At 40.4% G+C, this 19756-nt stretch overlaps 1 protein-coding gene across 2 annotated transcripts in view; it reads right to left on the bottom strand.

Moving 5' to 3' along the window:
- Positions 1 to 639: 639 nt before the first annotated feature.
- The window catches only part of Fas (Fas cell surface death receptor), a 30940-nt gene continuing 11823 nt past the window's right edge, over positions 640 to 19756 (bottom strand). Inside the window, exons 2-10 of one of the 2 annotated variants that reach the window (XM_021657972.2) lie at positions 15746 to 15899; positions 8277 to 8414; positions 6541 to 6649; positions 4476 to 4537; positions 4264 to 4323; positions 3743 to 3804; positions 2468 to 2492; positions 1460 to 1485; positions 1228 to 1382 (exon numbers count right to left, since the gene is read on the bottom strand). In XM_021657972.2, coding sequence (XP_021513647.1) covers positions 1371 to 1382; positions 1460 to 1485; positions 2468 to 2492; positions 3743 to 3804; positions 4264 to 4323; positions 4476 to 4537; positions 6541 to 6649; positions 8277 to 8414; positions 15746 to 15899 — 648 coding nt within the window. In that variant the 3' untranslated portion in view covers positions 1228 to 1370. Of the gene's footprint in view, positions 1383 to 1459; positions 1486 to 2467; positions 2493 to 3742; positions 3805 to 4263; positions 4324 to 4475; positions 4538 to 6540; positions 6650 to 8276; positions 8415 to 15745; positions 15900 to 19756 lie in introns of both variants that reach the window. The other variant, XM_021657971.2, reaches the window with a different exon arrangement.

The following is a 19756-nucleotide window of genomic DNA, read 5'->3' as shown; positions in this document are numbered from 1 at the left end:
GTTACCATAGGAATGATAGGAAAAGAGGATTGCTTTTTCAAATGCTGATTTAAGATGGGGAGAAGGGCACCTTCTGCACAGACCAGATGCTCAAAGCCTCCTTTGATTGTTTGCTGTGGTAACCTGTGAGCCAGTCACACTTCCTCTACATACTATTTCTATTGGGCTTACTTCATGTGTCTCTGTTAAGTAGCTTCTGCTAAATTTAATTGCAATAGCTGTTGCTTTCTGCAATGACTGAGTTCAAATGATATTCTTAAACATAGGAAATACATTTTAAAGGCTTCTTGGGGAGACAGAGAAAAAGAAAGAAAGAAGAGACCTGGTGGTTAACAAGTAAATAGTAGAATATTTGGATTTCCTCCTTTTAGCTCACTTACCAAAACAACAACAACAACAACCCCTTACTAACATTTCAGTGCCTCCTGTACAATCCTGTTTGACAAATAACTGTATACTGTTTGAGGGTATTTTTGGCAGTAACATCCAACAAATGTTGGAATGAACCATTTACAAGGCTTTACAAAGGAATTTCCTCCTGAAAGGTCAAAGCAACCTTTAACGATTCTTTCAACAGGTAACATTTAAGCCGTCACTAGAGTAAAGAAAAATAAAGTAACAAGTGAGACAACAGAGAGCTAGAAATGCAAAAATGATAATTTAATTTAAGTAAACGATTTTCTCTGGTATACATTCCCATATACAGAGGAAAATAACTGTCCATCAGCGGAAGATCTTTAGGTAGCTGCAAGCATTTGTCTTCATTCATCAGTCTCCTCAGTTCACAGTACGTGAGTATAAACTCAAACACTGCAGATTCCAATTCACATTTAATACAGCTGTCATGAGGTTTGAATGTAAAAATAACAAAACCAGATCCTGGAACCTGCTAGTCATTTTACCCTTTTTGGGTACTAGCCTTCATTTGCAGGCAAAGAGAACAGACCCAGAGTTGCCAATGGCAGTCAAGTAGGTTTTCATTTTGTGTCCGTCATTGAGGCTCTCAATGCTCTTTCTTCTCCCTCTTCATAGCTGGAACTGAGGTAGTTTTCACTCAAGACGTGGTCTGTCATTTTTCTCTCTTATGTCCTAAACTGAATGCTCACTGTCCTGCCGGACGATGGCCTGAAATCTTTCAGCCACAGTGCAACAGTGGGCTTTTTTGAGACCTTTAACGAAGGCGTGATATGCATCCTTCTTCCCATGAGACTGATACCAGCACTGAAGCAGCTGGATTTTCTGCTCAGCTGTGTCTCCGATATGGTCATTCTTGATCTCGTCTATCTTCGTCTCAGGGATCTTATTCACCCGAGCAAATGTTTTAACTTGATTTATAGTCATTTGTTCAGCAATAATTGGGAGGTATTTACTCAAGTTATCATCTGAAAAACAGAAAACAGTCTCTAGAAATATCTTTCTAAGTGGGATTCCCATTACTGAAGCCTTGTTCCCTTCTCACCTTAAATTTCATAGTACAGGGGAGTCCTGTAGGTTCAAACAAAGAAAGCTTGAGCTGTACATCCAAGCTTCTCTAGCTTCCTCTCTGAGCTAAACATGATATGTGACATATTTGTCTTCTTACCTCATTTATGAAATCAGAAGCTTTAAAAAATATCATCTCTAATGCCTGCTAAAGATTTGATGGTCAGACCCACAAACTTAAAAGGTCAGTTCAGCCTATCTCTGAGTCACAGGTCAAAGGACAAGACCAAAGGAAATTGGGCATGTTTTGCAGCAGTGAGAACATGTTTAGGGTTTAGGGTTCCATTTGACTTGGACATCAGTTTACAAGGAGTCCTGTGATATAGCTAACTGATAATGAAGAAATCTGTTCTTACACCTCTTATACTTTACTGTCTCATCACTACCTGATTCATTTTAAATTAGGACTGTTATAAATTTAAACTTTTGCTAGAACTGACAGTTCAAATAACAGGAAAGTCTAAAGTGCAACCAGCTGTATACCCAAATCACCACACAGAGACTGGGATTTATTTAACTAACTTAGAGCACAATGCTGGGCAATAGTCATTCTATCCAAGCCCACATCGTTTCTTACTATTCAGATTTCACCCATTATACTTGCTTTCAGTCATATCTCAGGTCCGGTCTATCTCTCCAAGTGGTCCCAAGACCTGTCCTGCTGATTCTCTGCTCTCCCCTCATGGTTCCAAATCTTGTCCTCCCGACCTCTGATCTTCCCTCCTGCTTCGATGTCCTACCCTGTTCTCTCCATTGCACAGCATTGGGGCTGGTTGTTTAATTGACAATATAGAGAACAAATGGGGGCATGTTTACACAAACTTGAGACAGGGGTTGCTTATTCGAAGCATCACAATGCAATGTCCGGATTGAAACCAGATAGTGGGGTAGAGAAATCAGCATTTGAATGAACAAGGATAAATTGTATACATTCCAAAAGAACATTATACCAACATCTGTGAAATAAAATAATAGAAGGACTTACCTCCGAAATTCATTGGCACATTTTCCTGGGAAGAATAAAAAAGAAGCAGAGAGACACATACATATTAAATGTCATTTCATTCTTTCTAAATCCAGCAGAAAATATTATACAGTTGCCTGTTAGGTATACATATTTAGGAAGCTAAACTTTGCAGTAAAGATGAGTCTTTCAGCCATTCAATTTTAATTCTGGAAGGTTCCAGCCTCCTCTGTTAGATTAACTACATTAACTCCATGGCCAGATGGAGAGAGCCATACTATGGGTGTTAAGTAGACTTTAAGGGCAAAGTCTATTATTAGGATTTGTAATCTGAATCCCATTGGCTTTGGCCAATGGCCTTTCTGTGAAAACGGCAAGAGGAAATGCTGCACTTTGTATATTTTTTCCCCAGCTCATGATGGCAGGCCTCCATGTTCCTCCATTGCTCCTTATAGCATTTGTAGAAAACTACCAAAGATTTATTTTATTCTACAAATACCTTTTGTAAGCCTCCCTTCCAAAATTCAACATTTTCAACCAGATGATAATATGCTTTGAGACTATTTAAAACTACCGATTCAATCTGTTTCCTTACATTTAATCCACCTTTGAGAAAACACTACAACCAATCCAGCTATACCACGTAAGCAGATTTTTACAAGGTAACTTTGATGCACAGCTTTAATCATAGCCCGTGCTCCTGAATCGTGTCCCTTGCCCAAAATAATGCACGCGTGCATGCGTGCTGTGATAACACAGTCTCGCGGCAGGCATTCCCTGGATGCAGGCCGTAGGCTGACTGCAAACCTTGGCAACTAGCCACTGTAAATGATGAAGGCAACATGTAAATACAGGTTGATTAAATCTACTGCTGGTTTTGAGTGCTCTTCTAGGTCGGTAGGGGTCAGAAAACAACTTGTTCCCTGGTTAAACTCTGGTAAAAGAGTCTTTAACAGCAAGTTCCATGTTCCTTTCCAATATCATGCTTTCTTGTGCTGCTCAGTAGACAGTGCGGATGCTCTTCTATTTGAGGAAGAAGTGGACAGGTCAGATCCAGCTCCATCTAGACCCAAATGACCATAGAAGGTAGACACTTTTGTATAGCAGCCCGCAAAAACTAACTACTAAATTAGCTGTGGGCAGTGTATTAATTTATTGTTGTTGTAACCCACGCTTGGACAAACACATACCTGTATTAAAGAAAGTGCTAATGGTGTTTTGGCTTGTTTTTTTTTTTTTTTTTTTGTCTTGTCTTGTTTTGTTTTCAAGAAAGATGATGCACATTTGGATACTCACAGGTTTTGAGGTTTCAGATTCAGGGTCATCATGGCTTCTTCTCCAGTACTTTTTATATAACACTGAAGGATCAAAGAGATTTCTGTCAGACTCAAATGTCATTCTGATAGGAAATCCTCACACTGAGAGAACTGAATTGACAAGACAGTTACTTGTTCTAACAAAGAAGGAAAGATTAGAAGACTCTGACTCACTGAAAGTTGGTGTGTGTCATCATCGCTAGGCTTTGACTTGCTTTTCCAGCTTTCCCTTAACTACTGACATTATTAAGGAATCTTTGAACAAAACATTCGGTCATAGATTTTTAAGTTCAAGGCACAAAATAAGGAGTAATTTTAAAAATAAATAAACAGAAAATTAAATAAATATTAAAATAAAGTTTGTGGCGGGTGGGCAGGCACGGAGGTCAGGTTCACCGTGTGCTGTATACACTCTGCCCGGCTTTCTGTGTTTTCCCAATGGGCACAGCAGCTACTTCTCATGTCACTCCACTCCACAGTTTGAACAAATTTAGGACTTACCAAACGGTATTACCAAAACAGGGATGATCAACAACAGCAACCATAGGAGACTGCTGGGGCCTGGGAATATTAGATATTTTATATGAAATTATGCAGTTTTTAAGATAAAGCAAAGCTCTGTTCTTTCAACCAGTAATAAACCAATGAGCTTTCATTCTGACACATGGCAATGGAGGCGAGAAAGGAATGTGGTTATAAAAACGAATGGTCACCTTTCCCCTTGCATTTAGTATTGCTGGTTCGTGTGCACTCTTCAAGGACTCCGTGTTCACACCTAGGGGGAATGGCAGAAGAAACTTAGGAGGCTGAGTAGACTCCTTTCCTGTCTTTCAAAGTGCATTACAAATTAGGGTTTGTTTTATTTGTCCTTTCATCTCTGGCATTGTTTCCTCTCGGATATTTCTAGATGACCGCCCAAAGTTGGTCCAACCTAAAGACTGTGATTGGGTGTTTGGTTGAAACGGTTAAATCTGCTTGAAGATACAGGGGCTAGAGAAATGGCTCCAGGGCTAAGAGTCCTGGAAAAAACCAGAGTTCAGGTCCCAGAATCCACGCCAAGCAGCTCACAGCCACCTGTAACTCTGGCTCCAGGGCATCTAACAGTGTCTTCTGGCTTCCCCAGCACTGTAGTCACGTGCATATACCTGCATCCCCATATTTAAAAAATAAAAAACAAAAATCTTAATGATATCAAGAGTTTTAAAAGCAATAAACTGATATACAAAAGAAAGGGATAAACAAAAATAAACTCTACTACATTGAATTCTTAGGATACAAGAGCTCAAAATAAACTATTCTTAAAATAACCTACCAAGAACAATTTCAGGGAAAAAAAAATCTTATAAATCATTAAAATAGCCTGAAGGTAGACACTGCCTAGGATGTTGGCCAGGGTCCCAGCAGGGAGTGACCAGGATAGTCAAGAGGCACTTGTGGGATTTTCTTCAGCTAGCCAGACTCTGACAGTTCACAGCCAGCCTCTTCCTGAAGCCTAAGCAGGTTGAGTGTGAGCGAGCAGCTAACCTCCAGGAGCTGTGACAGCATGGAGATAATTACACTATCTACCTCTAAGAGTGCCAGTGAGAGGGAAACTAAATCTTGAGAATAAAGTATACAGAGCTATTATTGTGTTATTCTGTGGCCGAGTTAGCTACTTCCCTACAATCCTCTTATCACTCCCAGACACTTGGGGCTAACAGAGGGGAGCAAGGGGAGCCAGACAAATGATTTTCTTAATAAGTAAGATGTGAAGTACCATGTCTCTGCTTTTTAGACCTATTTGATGAATGCTCAGAAGGTTCCAAAAATGACTTACAGTTTTAAGGAATGGCAAGGAAATAGCAGTCCTAAACATTCTCTACAAAACCAGCCTCTTACAAAACACAAGCTACTTTTCTTTCAGTGCTGGGAATTGATCCCAAGAGCTTGAGCATGCTGGGCAAGTGTTCTACCACTGAAGTGTTTACCTCCCCCCCTTTTGCAAAAGTTGTGTTTGGAAACTAGTGTGATCTCCAGGTGTGTGAAGCTAATTAAATATTCTTCGAATTTCATAAGAAAACTGAAATTCAGATAGCGCAAGTAGTCGGCTCAAACTAGCCCAATTAATCAGCAGATGAGCGAGCTGTACAACCAGGTTTTGTAGATCTGAGTCACAAGCAAGCCCTTTAGCATCAAGGCAAGGTGGTTATCCAATTCCCCTCCAGGCTCTTCATCCTCCAGGAGATATGGGAGCTTCTTATGACTCTTCAAAGCCGTTGTTCTTTGCCTGCGCATACTTTCCACTCACTCATACCTGATAATGCGGTTTACTGCCTCATCAAGACTCCCATCTTTCATACTGAGTCAAAAGGTCTTCCTGCATAACTTGTACCACGCTGAGCACAAATGTCTTATGGTTGCCATACACCAAAAAAGTATTGACATGCAATAAGCATTTGTTTGTTTGTTTGTCTGTGTGTTTTTTTCTGTTTCGTTTTGTTTTTGTTTCTGGCTGTCTCTGCCTCTAGAACCAAAACCTTGACGACAGTCACGTGTGTGTCCCTCATTACAAACAAAAGCAGCCAGCAGTGTCAACTTGAACAGGAGGGTTTTGCGAATATTCAGAGACTGGAAAGTGCTCAGTGACATTCGGGGCTGACTGGTGGTAACTGAGCGAATGAAGGAGAGACAAGAAGAGAACTCAGTTCCTAGCTCTCATTAAGTATGACTCTTCTCTAGGAAAGCAGGACCTCCTGTATATGATAGCTAGTGTTTTACGCACTGAATACTAAAACTTACGAGACGCAGACTTCACAGTGTTCACAGACAGAAGTATCACAATAGAAGCCTTCTTTGCATCTGCACTTGGTATTCTGGGTTGGGGTGCAGTTTGCTTCCACTTCTAAACCTAGAAAGCCAGTTTATAAAGTTTTAATTGTTGCAGTTAGTTAAAAACAAGCTATGAAAATAATGACCAGGGGCTACATAGATTTATGTATTTCTTTTTAGATATATTGCATATTATCAACTGTTACACTATCACACTTTTAATAACAATGCTCACTAACAAAAAAGGCAGTAACAGCTTAAAAGGGCCAGCAACCATTTAGTAGAGCTGTTAGGGGATAGAAAATCCAGAAAGGCAGGCAATCTTCACCATTGCTTAAATGGCAAATCCACTTCTTTGAGAGCTTTGCACCATAAATACATGGCCTGGAAAGCATCAATGTCTTAGAAATTGTCATGATAATTGTAAGGGTGGAGAACTGCTGAAGGAAGACCTCAGACTCAAACAGTATGTAAAAGCAAAGAGAGCTTATTCTGCAGAAACAACCAGCATGCAGGGGTCAACCAGTCATACAAAATGTTGACCCTGAAGTGATCTCTCAGGATCTTTTAAAAGCTTTAGGAGAATTTCTACTGCAGCTACGTGACTTCAATTAAAATTGGCTGATGCCCATGGAGCCTATGTGACTCTAATTGGGACTGGCTCTCACTTTTGAGAGAGAGAGAGACAGGATTACCTCATAGGGACTTCTCTTTGTTTGTCTGTCTGACTTAGTTTCTGGCTAAATATTGGGCAGCCATTGATTGGTTGCTCGTCTTCTGTGGTCTCTGAGAAGCCTTTCTGGGAAACCAAAACCTAAGGCTTAACATGGAGGTCCAATTCAAAACGTAGTAGGTTTGGTCCTCTCAATCATCATCATCATCATCATCATCATCATCATCATCATCATCATCATCTTAGCATGTTGGAATGCTGCATGATAGCCCAAACTAGACTTATTCAGACAAATTTTCAGACTCCACTTGGAGATTCTGGTTTAATTGTGAGTTGAGACCTAAGTATTAGTATTTCAACAGCTTCTTGTACAACTTTAATGTATATCCAGGGTTCCACATCACTTCCTTACAGTCTGATTTAAAAGCTTTATGCCAAAATAAATAAATAAATAAAAAACTTTAAAACTTGATGTCCAGAGTTTTCTTCATATTAAACCTTATGATAAAAAACAAAACAAAACAAAAAAACTTTTAGAACTTGTTGCCCAGAGTTTTCCTGATGGCTATTCTGTTCATCTTTTTGTTGTGTTGTTCATCCTGTACTTGAGAATAGATTGAAATAGCTACAAAACTTCAGGTCCCCAAGTAGAATGATAATGACAGACCAGATCCCTACAGGACTACTTTTCCATATCTTGGGTTTCTTTGTACAGCTGTGAACAGGAACCTCAAGACAAGTTTTAAAAGAGGTTGGAAAAAAATAGCCTCTAGGAGTGGCTTGGATTGCAGCTGGTGCACTTACTCTCATCCAGTTATTCAGTCCTTTGCTTCTATTTGGAAAATGGCTGAGAAGTGATTAAAAGTGATTGCTATCTTATGCTGTGGCTCCACAGTGCCCAGCTAACCTCATTCTGCTTCTTCCTGTATTCCAGCATGGTACCATAGTAGGTCCCAATCTCAAATTGTATCATGCGTGGTTCTACATGAAGGACCAGGATGGGCCTTTATACATTGCTTTCTTAGTTACATACCATGCCCTCCATCACAGAGCGCACATCTTCTGCATTTATCAGAGTAATGCTTTTTGTCCATGTAATCCTTCCCTTCTGTGCACGATTGGCAGATTGGTTTACTCCCACTGCCTGTGCAGCTCGAATGTTTTCGTTCACCTATCATGGAAAAAGAAAAAAAAAAAAAAAGAAAAGTCATTGAATTTCTGGAGCTAGAGGCATGCAAAAGCATGGGAAGTATGCAAGGACTGTAATAAAGAATTTCAAAACCAGGGATTGTTGTGTTAGGCTGATTATATGCAAATACAATGGGAAAGACAGATAGCTGTTGGGAAAAAAAAATCTTATCAAGAGCCAGAAAGCAGACAGAGATACTCCCTTCCCCCTCCCCTTCACCACCTGCAGCAGGTTGGGTACCTAGCCCTGGGGTTATAAGAGCAGGAGATCTGGCCCTGCCCTTCTCCAGTTACAGCACCCTGGAGAGCAGGCACTGCACCTTACCTGGGCAGAACAGTAGAACTGACCCTGATGGTGGGAGTACTGGCGTAAGCATGCCAGAGCTGGCCCTGCCTCTTGTCTGCTGTGTGGCAGCATGGACAAAGATACCTTCCCCATCCTCTCTTCTTGCCACCTATGGCAGTCCAGAGAACTGTCCCTGGGGTCATCACATCAGGAAAGCTATCCCTACCCCCAACCTGCTGCAGCACTCGGGAGATGGAGCCTTGCACCTGGCCCTAGATGTGGAGGTTGCAGGACAAGGAAGAAACACCCTCCTGTCCTCCCTTGTCCCTCACCATGTACAGCAGATGGTAGAGCTGGCCCTGGGTTTATGGGAGTGGGATAACTGGCCTTGAGCCTGCAACACTTGAGGCAGCAGGGTAGAGACAGCCCTGATGTCTGGGGGATTCTGGTGAACTGCCCCGAGGGAGGGCATGAGAGCTGGTGGGCTGACCAGCTCAGATACCTCTCAGGCCCAGATCAAGGCTTTGAGTTGGCCCACCCCAACCTCTACCTCATCATTGAACTGCTGGAGTGCCTGAAGGGATCGGTCCTACAGATCTGAAACTACAGGATCTCCATGACATAGGGCAACAAGAGGGTATTGGACAGGAGTCCCAGCGAGGTCCCAATATTGATAGAGTAGCAGAAGCCAAAGGCCTTGTACCAGACCAAAGGGTCGTTGCAATGAACGTTTGCACTTAAAGAAGTATGGACAAAAGAGAATGGCGTGTGACACACTGGGGCTTTCTCTGTGGTGGAGTTTTCAAGGGTGAAAAACAGGTTACGAGGGGAAGAAGAGATGAGTGGGACTTGGGTGCATGATGTGAAATTCACAAAGAACCAATAAATTTTTTTTTTAAAGTCAGAAAGCATTCCAAAACAAAAGGCCAAACAATATTCTTATAAAAGTAGGATAATTAAGGTAGGCAATACTGGCCTTTAACCCAGCACTTTGGAGGCAGAGGCAGGTGGATCTCTGTGAATTGGACAGCCAAAGTTACACAGAGAAGCCTTGTCTCAAAAACTCAGAAAATAAAAATAAAACAATAAAAAGTAGAATAGTTATCCATAGAAACGAATGGGGAAAGGGTCAGTTAGAGTGGCCGAATGTACTTCTCTGAAGGGAAGGAGAAGCTAAATGATGGAGGTGGTTTTCCTTGGCCAAACAAACTCAGTTTGTTCAGATTCTTATTTTGTTTCCCAAAGTCCTCAAATTCTGGTCCTAGACAATGCAGTTTAAGCAAAAGAACATTGGAAGTTTCTAGAAGTCTTGATCAAAATTTAAGCAGCTGTGAAATCTTTGACAGATGCTTAGTGTCTGTGAGCCTAAGTTTTTGTCATGCAAATGACTAAGACTTCTCTGTCTTTACTATCAGAACCGTGCACATGCCACCAAATAAATATTTACAGTTTTTCTTCTCTCCCCTTTCTAGCTCTTTCCTGCTCAGGAACACAGTACTTTTTTTGTAGACAAACACAAACGTGAATTTCCAATAAATTTTGCTTATTATTTGTTATTATTGCAAACAATTTGAAGTAATATTCATATTTGCTTTGATTTATTAAAATGAGTCATTCTATTTTCTAGGACTAAACATCATAGAACAATGCTTTCTGGAAAGGTTGCGAACTTAACAAGTGTTTATTAAATGCCTATTGTGTGCTAGGGATTTATAGGAGCTGAAGGAAATCCTGCCGGAAGTAAGACAAAAGATTAGTCTCCGGGCCTTCACCTTCTTCTTCTCAGGCAGATAGCTAAGTGGCAGCAAGTGCAATGAAAAATTAGTGGCAGCTGGCAGTGAATGTGGACAAAGGGGGCTGCTGGTATGCAGGGAAGTGTACCAGAAACACACAACTAGCAAGTGCAGTCTGTAAGGGGGTAACTAACAACTAACTGTGGCCGCTAATGGCATAAACGTTCATAAAAGACAAACACAGTCAACCTGCTCAACATGCACAAAACGGCAAGTGTAATCTATGCTGCCTTTGCTAGCACAGGACTCGGTGAATTACCTCATAGGATTCTTGCTGATGAGACACAATATTTACCGACGAGTCAGTTATTAAACGAAAATGTAGATTGCAGTCTTTTGGTAAACCAAGTCTATTTTAAAAAGTAAACAGTGAGAATCTGGAGCAAAATTAAAGTGGCACATCAGAGCCATCCAGCCTTAGAGCAGTGTTTTAGGGGGGCAGGGCAGAAGAGGCATTGCATTTCCTGCAGGTGGCATGATACTGCTGTTTAAGTGAACTGAGATAGCTAAAGAACAAACTCATGGAGTATGCCTCACTTTATATGGATACAATAAACCACAGACTTTTTTTCTCTTAAGTGCACACTTTAAATTTACTAAAAGACAAAAAAAAAAAAAAAAGAACGGTTGTTTTCCTGAACATAAGATGTCAAAATGTTTCATTTTCAGATAGCCACACACATGCTTCTTCCAGAAAAATTTAGGAAATTACTAAAAACACCTACAAAGCAACTACCTTGATATATTTATTGTTTTATTTTGTTGTATTCCTATACATACAAATACACTATAAATATATACACCATATAAATATACACATATATGCAACAGATAAGTATGTATTATATATATATACATATATATATGTATATATATATAATAGGAAATGCACTGCTGAATTCATCCTATTGGATATCAAGATGTGATGAGGATTTTTCAAGTATTTAATTTTCATTTATTATTAAATTTTCTGTACATGTCTATAGTTTATCTTAATCAATCAAAAATTCATTACTGGGACATCATGAAACTGAGATCTTTTATAAGACAAAGAACACCATGAATCAGACAAAGCAGCAGCCTACAGAATGGGAAAATACTTTTACCAAGTCCATATCCGATAGAGGTCTAAAATCCAAAATATATTAGGATAGATCTAAAAACCAAATAATCCAATTTAAAAATGGGGTACAGATCTAAACAGAATTCGGGACAGAAAAATTTTAAATGGCTGAGAAACACTTAAGGAAATGATCAACATCCTTAGCCATCAGAGAAATGCAAATCAAAACTACTTTGAGATTCCATCTTACACCTGTTGGAATGGCTAAGATTTATAACACAATTGAAAGCTCATGCTGGTGAGATCTGGAGCAAGGGGAACACTCGTCCATTGCTGGTGAGAGTGCACACTTGTACAGCCACATGGCAGTTCTTCAGAAAACTGGGGATCAATTTACTTCAAGACCCAGCGACATGACTCTTGCGCATATACCCAAAAGATGCTCCACCATATCACAAGTATACTTGCTTAACTATGTTCACTGTAGCTTTATTTGTAATAGCCAGAATCTATAAACAATCTGGATATCCCTCAATAGAGTACTTGATTTTTTTTAAAGTGATACATTTACACGTGGAATATTAATCAGCTGTTAAAAATTTCATGACATCATGAAATTTGCAGGCAAATGTATGGGACCAGAAAAATCATCCTGAATGAGGTAACCCAGACTCAGAAAGACAAATATGGTATGTACTCACTTGTGAGTGGATATTAGCTGTTAATTAAATGATAACCAAGCTGCAATTTACAGGCCCATTGACTTTAAAATGGAGGCCTCTAGGGTAAACACATGGACACACGCATCTCCCTGGGAAAGGGAAATAGAATGGATTTTTGCAGGTGGACTGGGCTGGGTGAGCAGAAGCAGGAGAAATCAGCTTGTAGGCGGGGAGGAATGGAGGGAGAGAGTGCAGGGAGAGAGATCTGGGACTTGTGAACATTGGCGTGGAGGCGATGTGGAAGCCTAGTGCAACAGACAATGGCTATTTCCTGGAATCTATGAGGGAGACCTTAGTGAGGACTCCAAATGATGGAGGATATAGAGTCTGAACTGGCTATCTTTTCTAGCCAGGCAAGGCTTCCAGTGCTGGCACTGGGTTGCATTTGGTTGAGTTATTGGCTGAGGGGTGTGTGTGTCTCATGGAGATTCCTAAACAAGCCAGGCGGATGCTAGGACAGAGAGTCCCTCTCCAAAAACTTGACAGATAGGGTCCCATTGCCAAGGACAGCATCCACATAGTTCATTGAACACAGAGAGGTTGAGCTGGTACCATCATGGGCCCTTCGCCCCAATGTTCTAGTCTCTTTGGTGCAGGAAGGTACTCTGCAGGCTACTGAGAGAGAAACCTGGACACCAACCCAACTATAAAACCATTGACTTACATGTATCCTGACTGTGGGGGCAATGGTGGCACAGAACTTGTGGAGTAGCCAACCAATGTCTGGTTTGACTTGAGGCCCACTCTATGAGAGGGAACCCATACCTTACACTGCCTACATGGCCAGGAATCAGAGACTGGGCAGCCCAGAGACCTAGGGTAGAACCAAATAAAACAGGCAAAAAATACCAACAAAATGGTCTCTAATGATATTCTGCTATACTCATAGATTGGTGCCTTGTCCGGCTGTCATCAGAGAGGCTTCCCCTGGCAGCAGATGGGAATGGGTACAGAGACCCACAGTCAGACATTATGTGGAGAAAGAGTCTTCATTGGGTTTCTTTCCTTGGAGCTCAGAGAACCTCCCTCAAGAGGAAAGATTGTAGGATTCATGGGGAATGGAGGACACCAGGCAAACATGGCCTTCAGAATCAACTAAGCAGGGTTCATATTGGGTTCACAGAGACAGAGGACGAAAGTATGAAGTCTGTACAGGTCTGCACTAGGTCTGCATATGTGATGGCTGATAGCTTGGTGGCTTTATGAGACTCCTAGCAGTGGGTCTCTGACTCTTTCGCCTGTTCTTGGGACCACTTTCCTCCCATTGGGTTGCCTTGTCCAGCTTCAATAGAAGGACTTTTGCCTTGTCTTGTATCTTGCTTTGTGATGTTTCGTTGTTGTCTCCTGGAGGCCTGCTCTTTTCTGAAGGGAATAGGAAGGGGAGTGCACCCGGGGAAGACAGGAGATGGGGGAGCGGAAGAGGGGAAGCTGTGGTAGAGATGTATTATATGAGAGAAGAATCTATTTTCAATTAAAAATTTTCTGTTTAAGTACACAGTGTATTTTAATTAATCAAAGGTATTATTTCACATATGCAATCACTGAAAAAGTCTATTTATTTTTATTTTAAAGAGTCTCTAGATAAGTATGTCGATCATTTGGCCCAGAGAGAAGTTACAGACTCTTTTCACTGAAGTCACATCCATAATGCATCACCCATGGCTTCCACTTAGCTTTCCTATACCTCCTTCTCCCATTCCCTTCTTTCTGATATAAAGAAAGTGGAATTACTCCAACAGTCTATGAATTCCTGAATATTCCAAAATATTCAGCCTCATTTTCTTTAAGTTTCTTTTTTTGTTTTGTTTTGTTTTTCAAGACAGGGTCTCTGTGTAGCCTTGGCTGTCCTGGATTCACTTTAGAGAATACGCTGGCCTTGAACTCACAGAGATGCACCTGCCTCTGGCTCCTCTTGTGCTAGGATTACAGAGGTGCACCACGGTACCTGGCCAGCCTAGTTTTCTTAAAAATAAAACTTGTCATTTCCCAATATTTGATATTCACGGATTTATATCACCACTAACATTACAAGTTACTATCAGATCATCAATGCTAGAAGCAGATTTGAAACTAACTTGAATGCTGATAAGCCTAAAATTCAACCAGAGAGAAGAAAGGTAGAGAGAGTACTAGGAGTGTGTTGAATGGCAGCTGGGAAACATTAGTGAAGGGACTGAGAAAAACCTTTAACACAGCCAGAATGACAGTTAGTAATTACTAAAAAAAAAAAAAAAATCACACAACTGAGGGTTGTATTAGAATCATATCAAAAATGCTGATGCACTTAGACTTTGATTGATACAAACTATTCAAGCCTTTTATTACTCCAGAAATCTACATTCAAAAGCCTACATTGTTGGGTATCAAAGAGAAATGCCGTACACACAATATTTTTAACTTTAAGGCATTTTTCTGTAAATTAATCCATCACTGTGTCAGCAAGTAAAAGCATTGTCACACGGTTCTCAACCCACATTCGATTTTCCTTCTTAAAAGTTTGCACCTCCTACACCCCACAGTGGTCTGAGGGCCCTTTATATCCAAACACCAAACATGACATCTAAAATGCAAAAGATAAAAATTTTAAAAGATAAAATTAAAGTAAAAGCACACAGACAGAAATTTTAGACACCTTAATGTGCAAAGTACATCATCTGAGGGGCCAATGACAAAGCCCAAAGAAGCCTTTTGGAGATCTACGGCTATTGTCTGAAACCTGTCAAACAAACATACGTGCCACTAGCTCAAATTCTTACCCTCCCAGGGCATGTGAGAAAGCTCTGCATTAGTATGTAACTGTGGTCAACACCAGAGTGGAAACTAAGTTTATAAAATTCCTTTTTCCTTTGCCTCTCATTCGCTGGTGCTTGAAAGCGTTCCAAACTGAAATCGATTTGCATCTCAAAATACCGATTTTGGAAAAACTGTTGGTTGCTGTTCATTGCTTCTTAGGTTCATCTGGTTATTCAGCTGTGAAATGCAAATCTATTTTTGCAGGCCTCAGTGCCAAAACAGAGCACTTTAGAGACTGACTGAAGAGAAGAGCTGAGAAAAACCTCTGAGGGTGGAAGTCCCTTGCTGAGGGGAGCCCCAGAGTTAGTCAGGCACACCCTGGTTAGCTTTGAGAAGATTTAGTCTTTTTAATCCTCACAAATGAATTTTCCTTAGCTCAAGAGAAACAGAGCTAAACAGAGAGCTCTTCTTATTTCAGACTAGCATGCCATCTGTAAATTGTGTTTCTTCAGAAGCACTCCAGACAAATATGATACAGATGAAAAAAATTGTATTTGGAAAATAATTTTATAGTTCCCTCCCCAAGCTTCTTTGTATTGCTATACACTATAGGATAGTCAATGGCTGTGTAACTGTCCAGCACATTCTTACACTTAGGACCTCTCAATCCCTCACCCTGATTCTCAGGCTCATCTGTAGATACTTCATGTGACCTACCAGGCTGGCATGGTTGACAGCAAAATTCACCATCACGATATAATCCTTCTGGGCAGCCAGTATCGATTTCACGAACATTCCTTCTCAACTCCAATGCCACAGAGAAGCTATCATTATCTTGGGTAAGAACACTTAACTGGGATCCAGCAAGCACCTGTGAAAGAAAAGCATAATAAGTATCTGAGTGATTTCTAAACCAAGCAATATGGAAAATATGGATCACACACCCAAAGTGACTGGATCTGTGTATAGGCTAAGCCAAGGCATGCCGATGACTGCCAAGAGAGGGGCACCCTGTGGCCCAGCAGGTACAACCACAAGTTTTTTTTTTTTTTTTTTTTTTTTTTGTTTGTTTGTTTTTAGCCCACACTAGCTGGTTCCATGCCTGGGGAGTGATGCTTTATCTCAACAGTGGAAATACCCTCTGCCTCTACAGGTCTGTAGTGATAATTACATGGAACCAGGCATTTGAAGATTTCAGCACAATGTCTGGTACCTAATAAATATGTTCCCTGTAATTGGTAGCATTACTCTTACCATGAAGTTCCAATAACAAAATAGAGGGAAAAACAAACTCAAAGCAGATAGAGTTGGAAGCCTGGTTTCTGCTACCAATAGTGACTAACCTTTCTGTGGTGTAATTTCTTCACCTGTTAATGAGACTAGTATTTTCTGTCTTTAAAAGTCAATCATGAAGATAAAAGAGGTCCGTCCATTCGATCAGAATGGTACTTACCCAGAGAGTGTCTATGCTGCCTTCTTACTATACAGCCACAGAATCAAAGCTATGATTAATTTTTCACTGTTTCTAAGGATACAATAAACTTTCCACTAAATCCATAGGGGTCTCATCACCCTTGTTCAATACAGATAGATAGATAGATAGATAGATAGATAGATAGATCTAGATATCTAGATAGATCTAGATATCTATATCTATATATATTTTTTATGGAAAACAAACCTTTTATCTATGTTTAATTCTTTTTTTCTGAAGACATAAACCCGTAATTCCAAGTAAAATGATTTTCAATTTATTTCTGTTAGCTTCAGAGTTGGAGTTACTTGGAAAAAAAAAGATATTAAAGCATTTGGAGGTAACATCTGCATGATTCCTTTCTTGGGATTTCTTGTCCCTCTGTGGTGGTTTAAATAAGAATAGCCCCATAGACTCATATGTTTGAATACTTGGTCAGCAGGGGGTACCACTTTTTGAAAGGACTAGACATGCAGCCTGGGAGCTGGAAAACCTTAGAGACATCCTAACTGTATCTTTTGCTAGCAAGAAACACCTGTCAAGTGTTTTCTGATATTTTGGTGTCACTTTTCCCTATTAGAAGTCTGGATGTCAGAGAGGCGTCCTATAAAATATGTCTATCCCAGGAGAAAACATGGCTGCTTCATCACTTCCTCCCTTCTTCTCCGCTGGAAGTCCATGGTACCCTATGGCCTGAATGGGTCATAGACTTTACTGTTAGCATCAGTCAAATTGCTTTTCTTCCTGTCAATTCTGGTTTTTCTGTTAGAAACAAACAAACAATAACAACAACAACAAAAGGACACAGATTGAAACTCAAAGACAGAGTATTTATAGGGTTGGGGCTAGGGCAAAATGACAAATAGAAATTACTCAAGCTTCATGCCCAATTTTATATTCATGTAGGTGCCCTGTGGATATGCAGCCTGTCCTTGGTATGGAAAATTTTAACTAGCAGCTGAGAGGACCTATGTGTGCATGCCCTCGGTTCCTAGCCTAAAATGGTCAAGTAAACAGAGCAGGATACCTTACACTTATGGATTGTTGCCACTAGTGCTTTTTACAGAAAAAAATATGCATATATTCTATCTTTGGTGCTTTCTAAAATAAATAAATAAATAAATAAATAAATAAATAAATGTACCTCTCTTCGATACTTCATTTTGCTCTAGTTTTGAAGTCCTGAGCTGGAAACCAAAACTCATCCAAGGAAGCCTAGTAGTACCGGCTTACAACCCTAGTTACTCAGGAGGCTGAGGCCAGCTTGGCAAATTAGGGAGACCACCTCAAAATAAAAAAAAGTTGCTTTTGTTGTGGTTTATGAAAAAGGCCTGGAGAGGCAGCTCAAAGGTATCACCTTTGCCTAGAATGCCTGAGGCCCTACTTTCTCAGTACTGAGGACAGGGAAACATTATCTAAAATACATGCGGAAATGAGGAATATGAAATCTGTAATCAAGATGAGTAAAGAGACACAAGCCTGCCTGCAGGTGGTATCCTGGCAGCAGCCTCCTTTCAGATGTGGTCACACACTTCAGAGATGATGTCTTCCGGAAATGTGCCTTACTCAGTACAATATCAAGGAACGGTGTCAGGTGTCAAAAAGAAAGATGGTCTGAATCGCCTCTCATGACAGTTTGCAGAGGCAAGGGAAGCCACATTACACAGTTTCCATTAAAAAAATTGTTTTGCATTAACTCATCTTTGTAGAATGCAATGATCTAACTGAAACTGTTTAGGCAGAGACTGGGGCATTTCAACTATAACAGAGCGGGAAACCCACACAAACCTAAATGTTCTGAATAGGTTTTTGGTTTTGGTTTGTTGTTGTTGCTGTTTTGTTTGAGAAGCAGAAAAAAAAATTATAAAAAGAATTAATATAGGAAAAATAGATGAGCTATGACAAATGACAGGAGGGGAAAGAAGGAAATGCAAAAGTTATTTAAATAAACACCTTTCTTAAGGAAAACATTTTAAAGTCAGAGAAACCTTGATAGTTTACTCCACAGAGGATGCATTGAGTACACAAATGCACTGGTGAGTACCTACAGTATGTTAGGCATTGCCCGGTAGATGCCTGGGAACAAACCAGTGGAAAGAAAAGTTTTCTCTTCTGGCATTATTTATATATAAGTGAGTGCATTTGTCACCACAGAAATAGAAATCTATCACTAGGTGTGTGTGTGTGTGTGTTTATGTGTGTGTTTGTGTGAACATACGTACATACATGTGTGCATGCATGCAAATGAAGCTATTAATTTTAAAGAATTGGCAATGTCAGTCCTCAGAACAGATGGTATAGGTCACCAATCAGAAAATCTGTATCTCAAGGCCTAAGGCAGTCTGGGGGCAGACAACATTCTTACTGGGGAAATGAGCAACCTGGTGTTCCCTTATTAAAGCATTCAACTGACTAAACGAGGTCCACCTATAATATGGAGGATTATCTACTTTGTTCACAGCCCATTAATTTAAATGTTCATCTCAGGATACATGCAGAATGCCTGACCAAAACTCTGGGTGCAAGGTGACATAAAATATCAACCATCTCTAGGGAAGAAATGCTTAATAAATGAGGAAAAGTAATGGGTCTGTCAGAGAGAAATTTCATTTTGCAAATAAGTAAAGGAAGCTAGGAGGCATAGGGGTTTGAGGAGTGAGAGAGTACTCATTAAGAAAAAGTGGTCTCAGCTAGGGAAAAACCTACCATTATTCTGCTAAAGAAAATAGCAAGCAAATGACTCAATGACATTTCTCTATACCCATTGCTCAGAGCGTCTCTCAACCCCCATCAGAGCAGCCTTTCCTTGCAGTAGATGGGCATTAACACAGGGATCCACAGCTGGACAGTGTTCAGAGTGACAGACTTTGGGGCACTAAGTGCTTATTGGGATGTGTTCATCCAATCCTGCTCCTCAAGGCTCGGAAATCAATGCAGGAAGATTACAGGAGCCAGGGGTGGTATGTAACTTCAAGAAAACAGTGTCTTCTAGGCACAGGCTGTGCAGGTCCAACCCAGATAGATGAGTCCCAAACTGAGAGGGAGAAGTAGACAATAGGGTCCCAACCCTAACCAAGAAGTTCTTTGCAATTGATACTCACTAGCAAAGGGAAAATCATTTTTAGAAAAATCGAGTTCCAGGGCAGGGCTGGCTCTATGCCCAGGAGTAGTATGGTCAGAACAAAATTAATTCCATGCTTTGTGGTTGTCTTTGTTGATGTTTATGGCCTTTTGGGCATTTTTTTTTTGTCCTC

This window comes from Meriones unguiculatus, chromosome 1, assembly GCF_030254825.1.
Source record: "Meriones unguiculatus strain TT.TT164.6M chromosome 1, Bangor_MerUng_6.1, whole genome shotgun sequence".
Taxonomy (NCBI): domain Eukaryota; kingdom Metazoa; phylum Chordata; class Mammalia; order Rodentia; family Muridae; genus Meriones; species Meriones unguiculatus.
The sequence above is the reverse complement of the archived record's forward strand: the minus strand, read 5'-3'. Positions and strand labels throughout refer to the sequence as shown.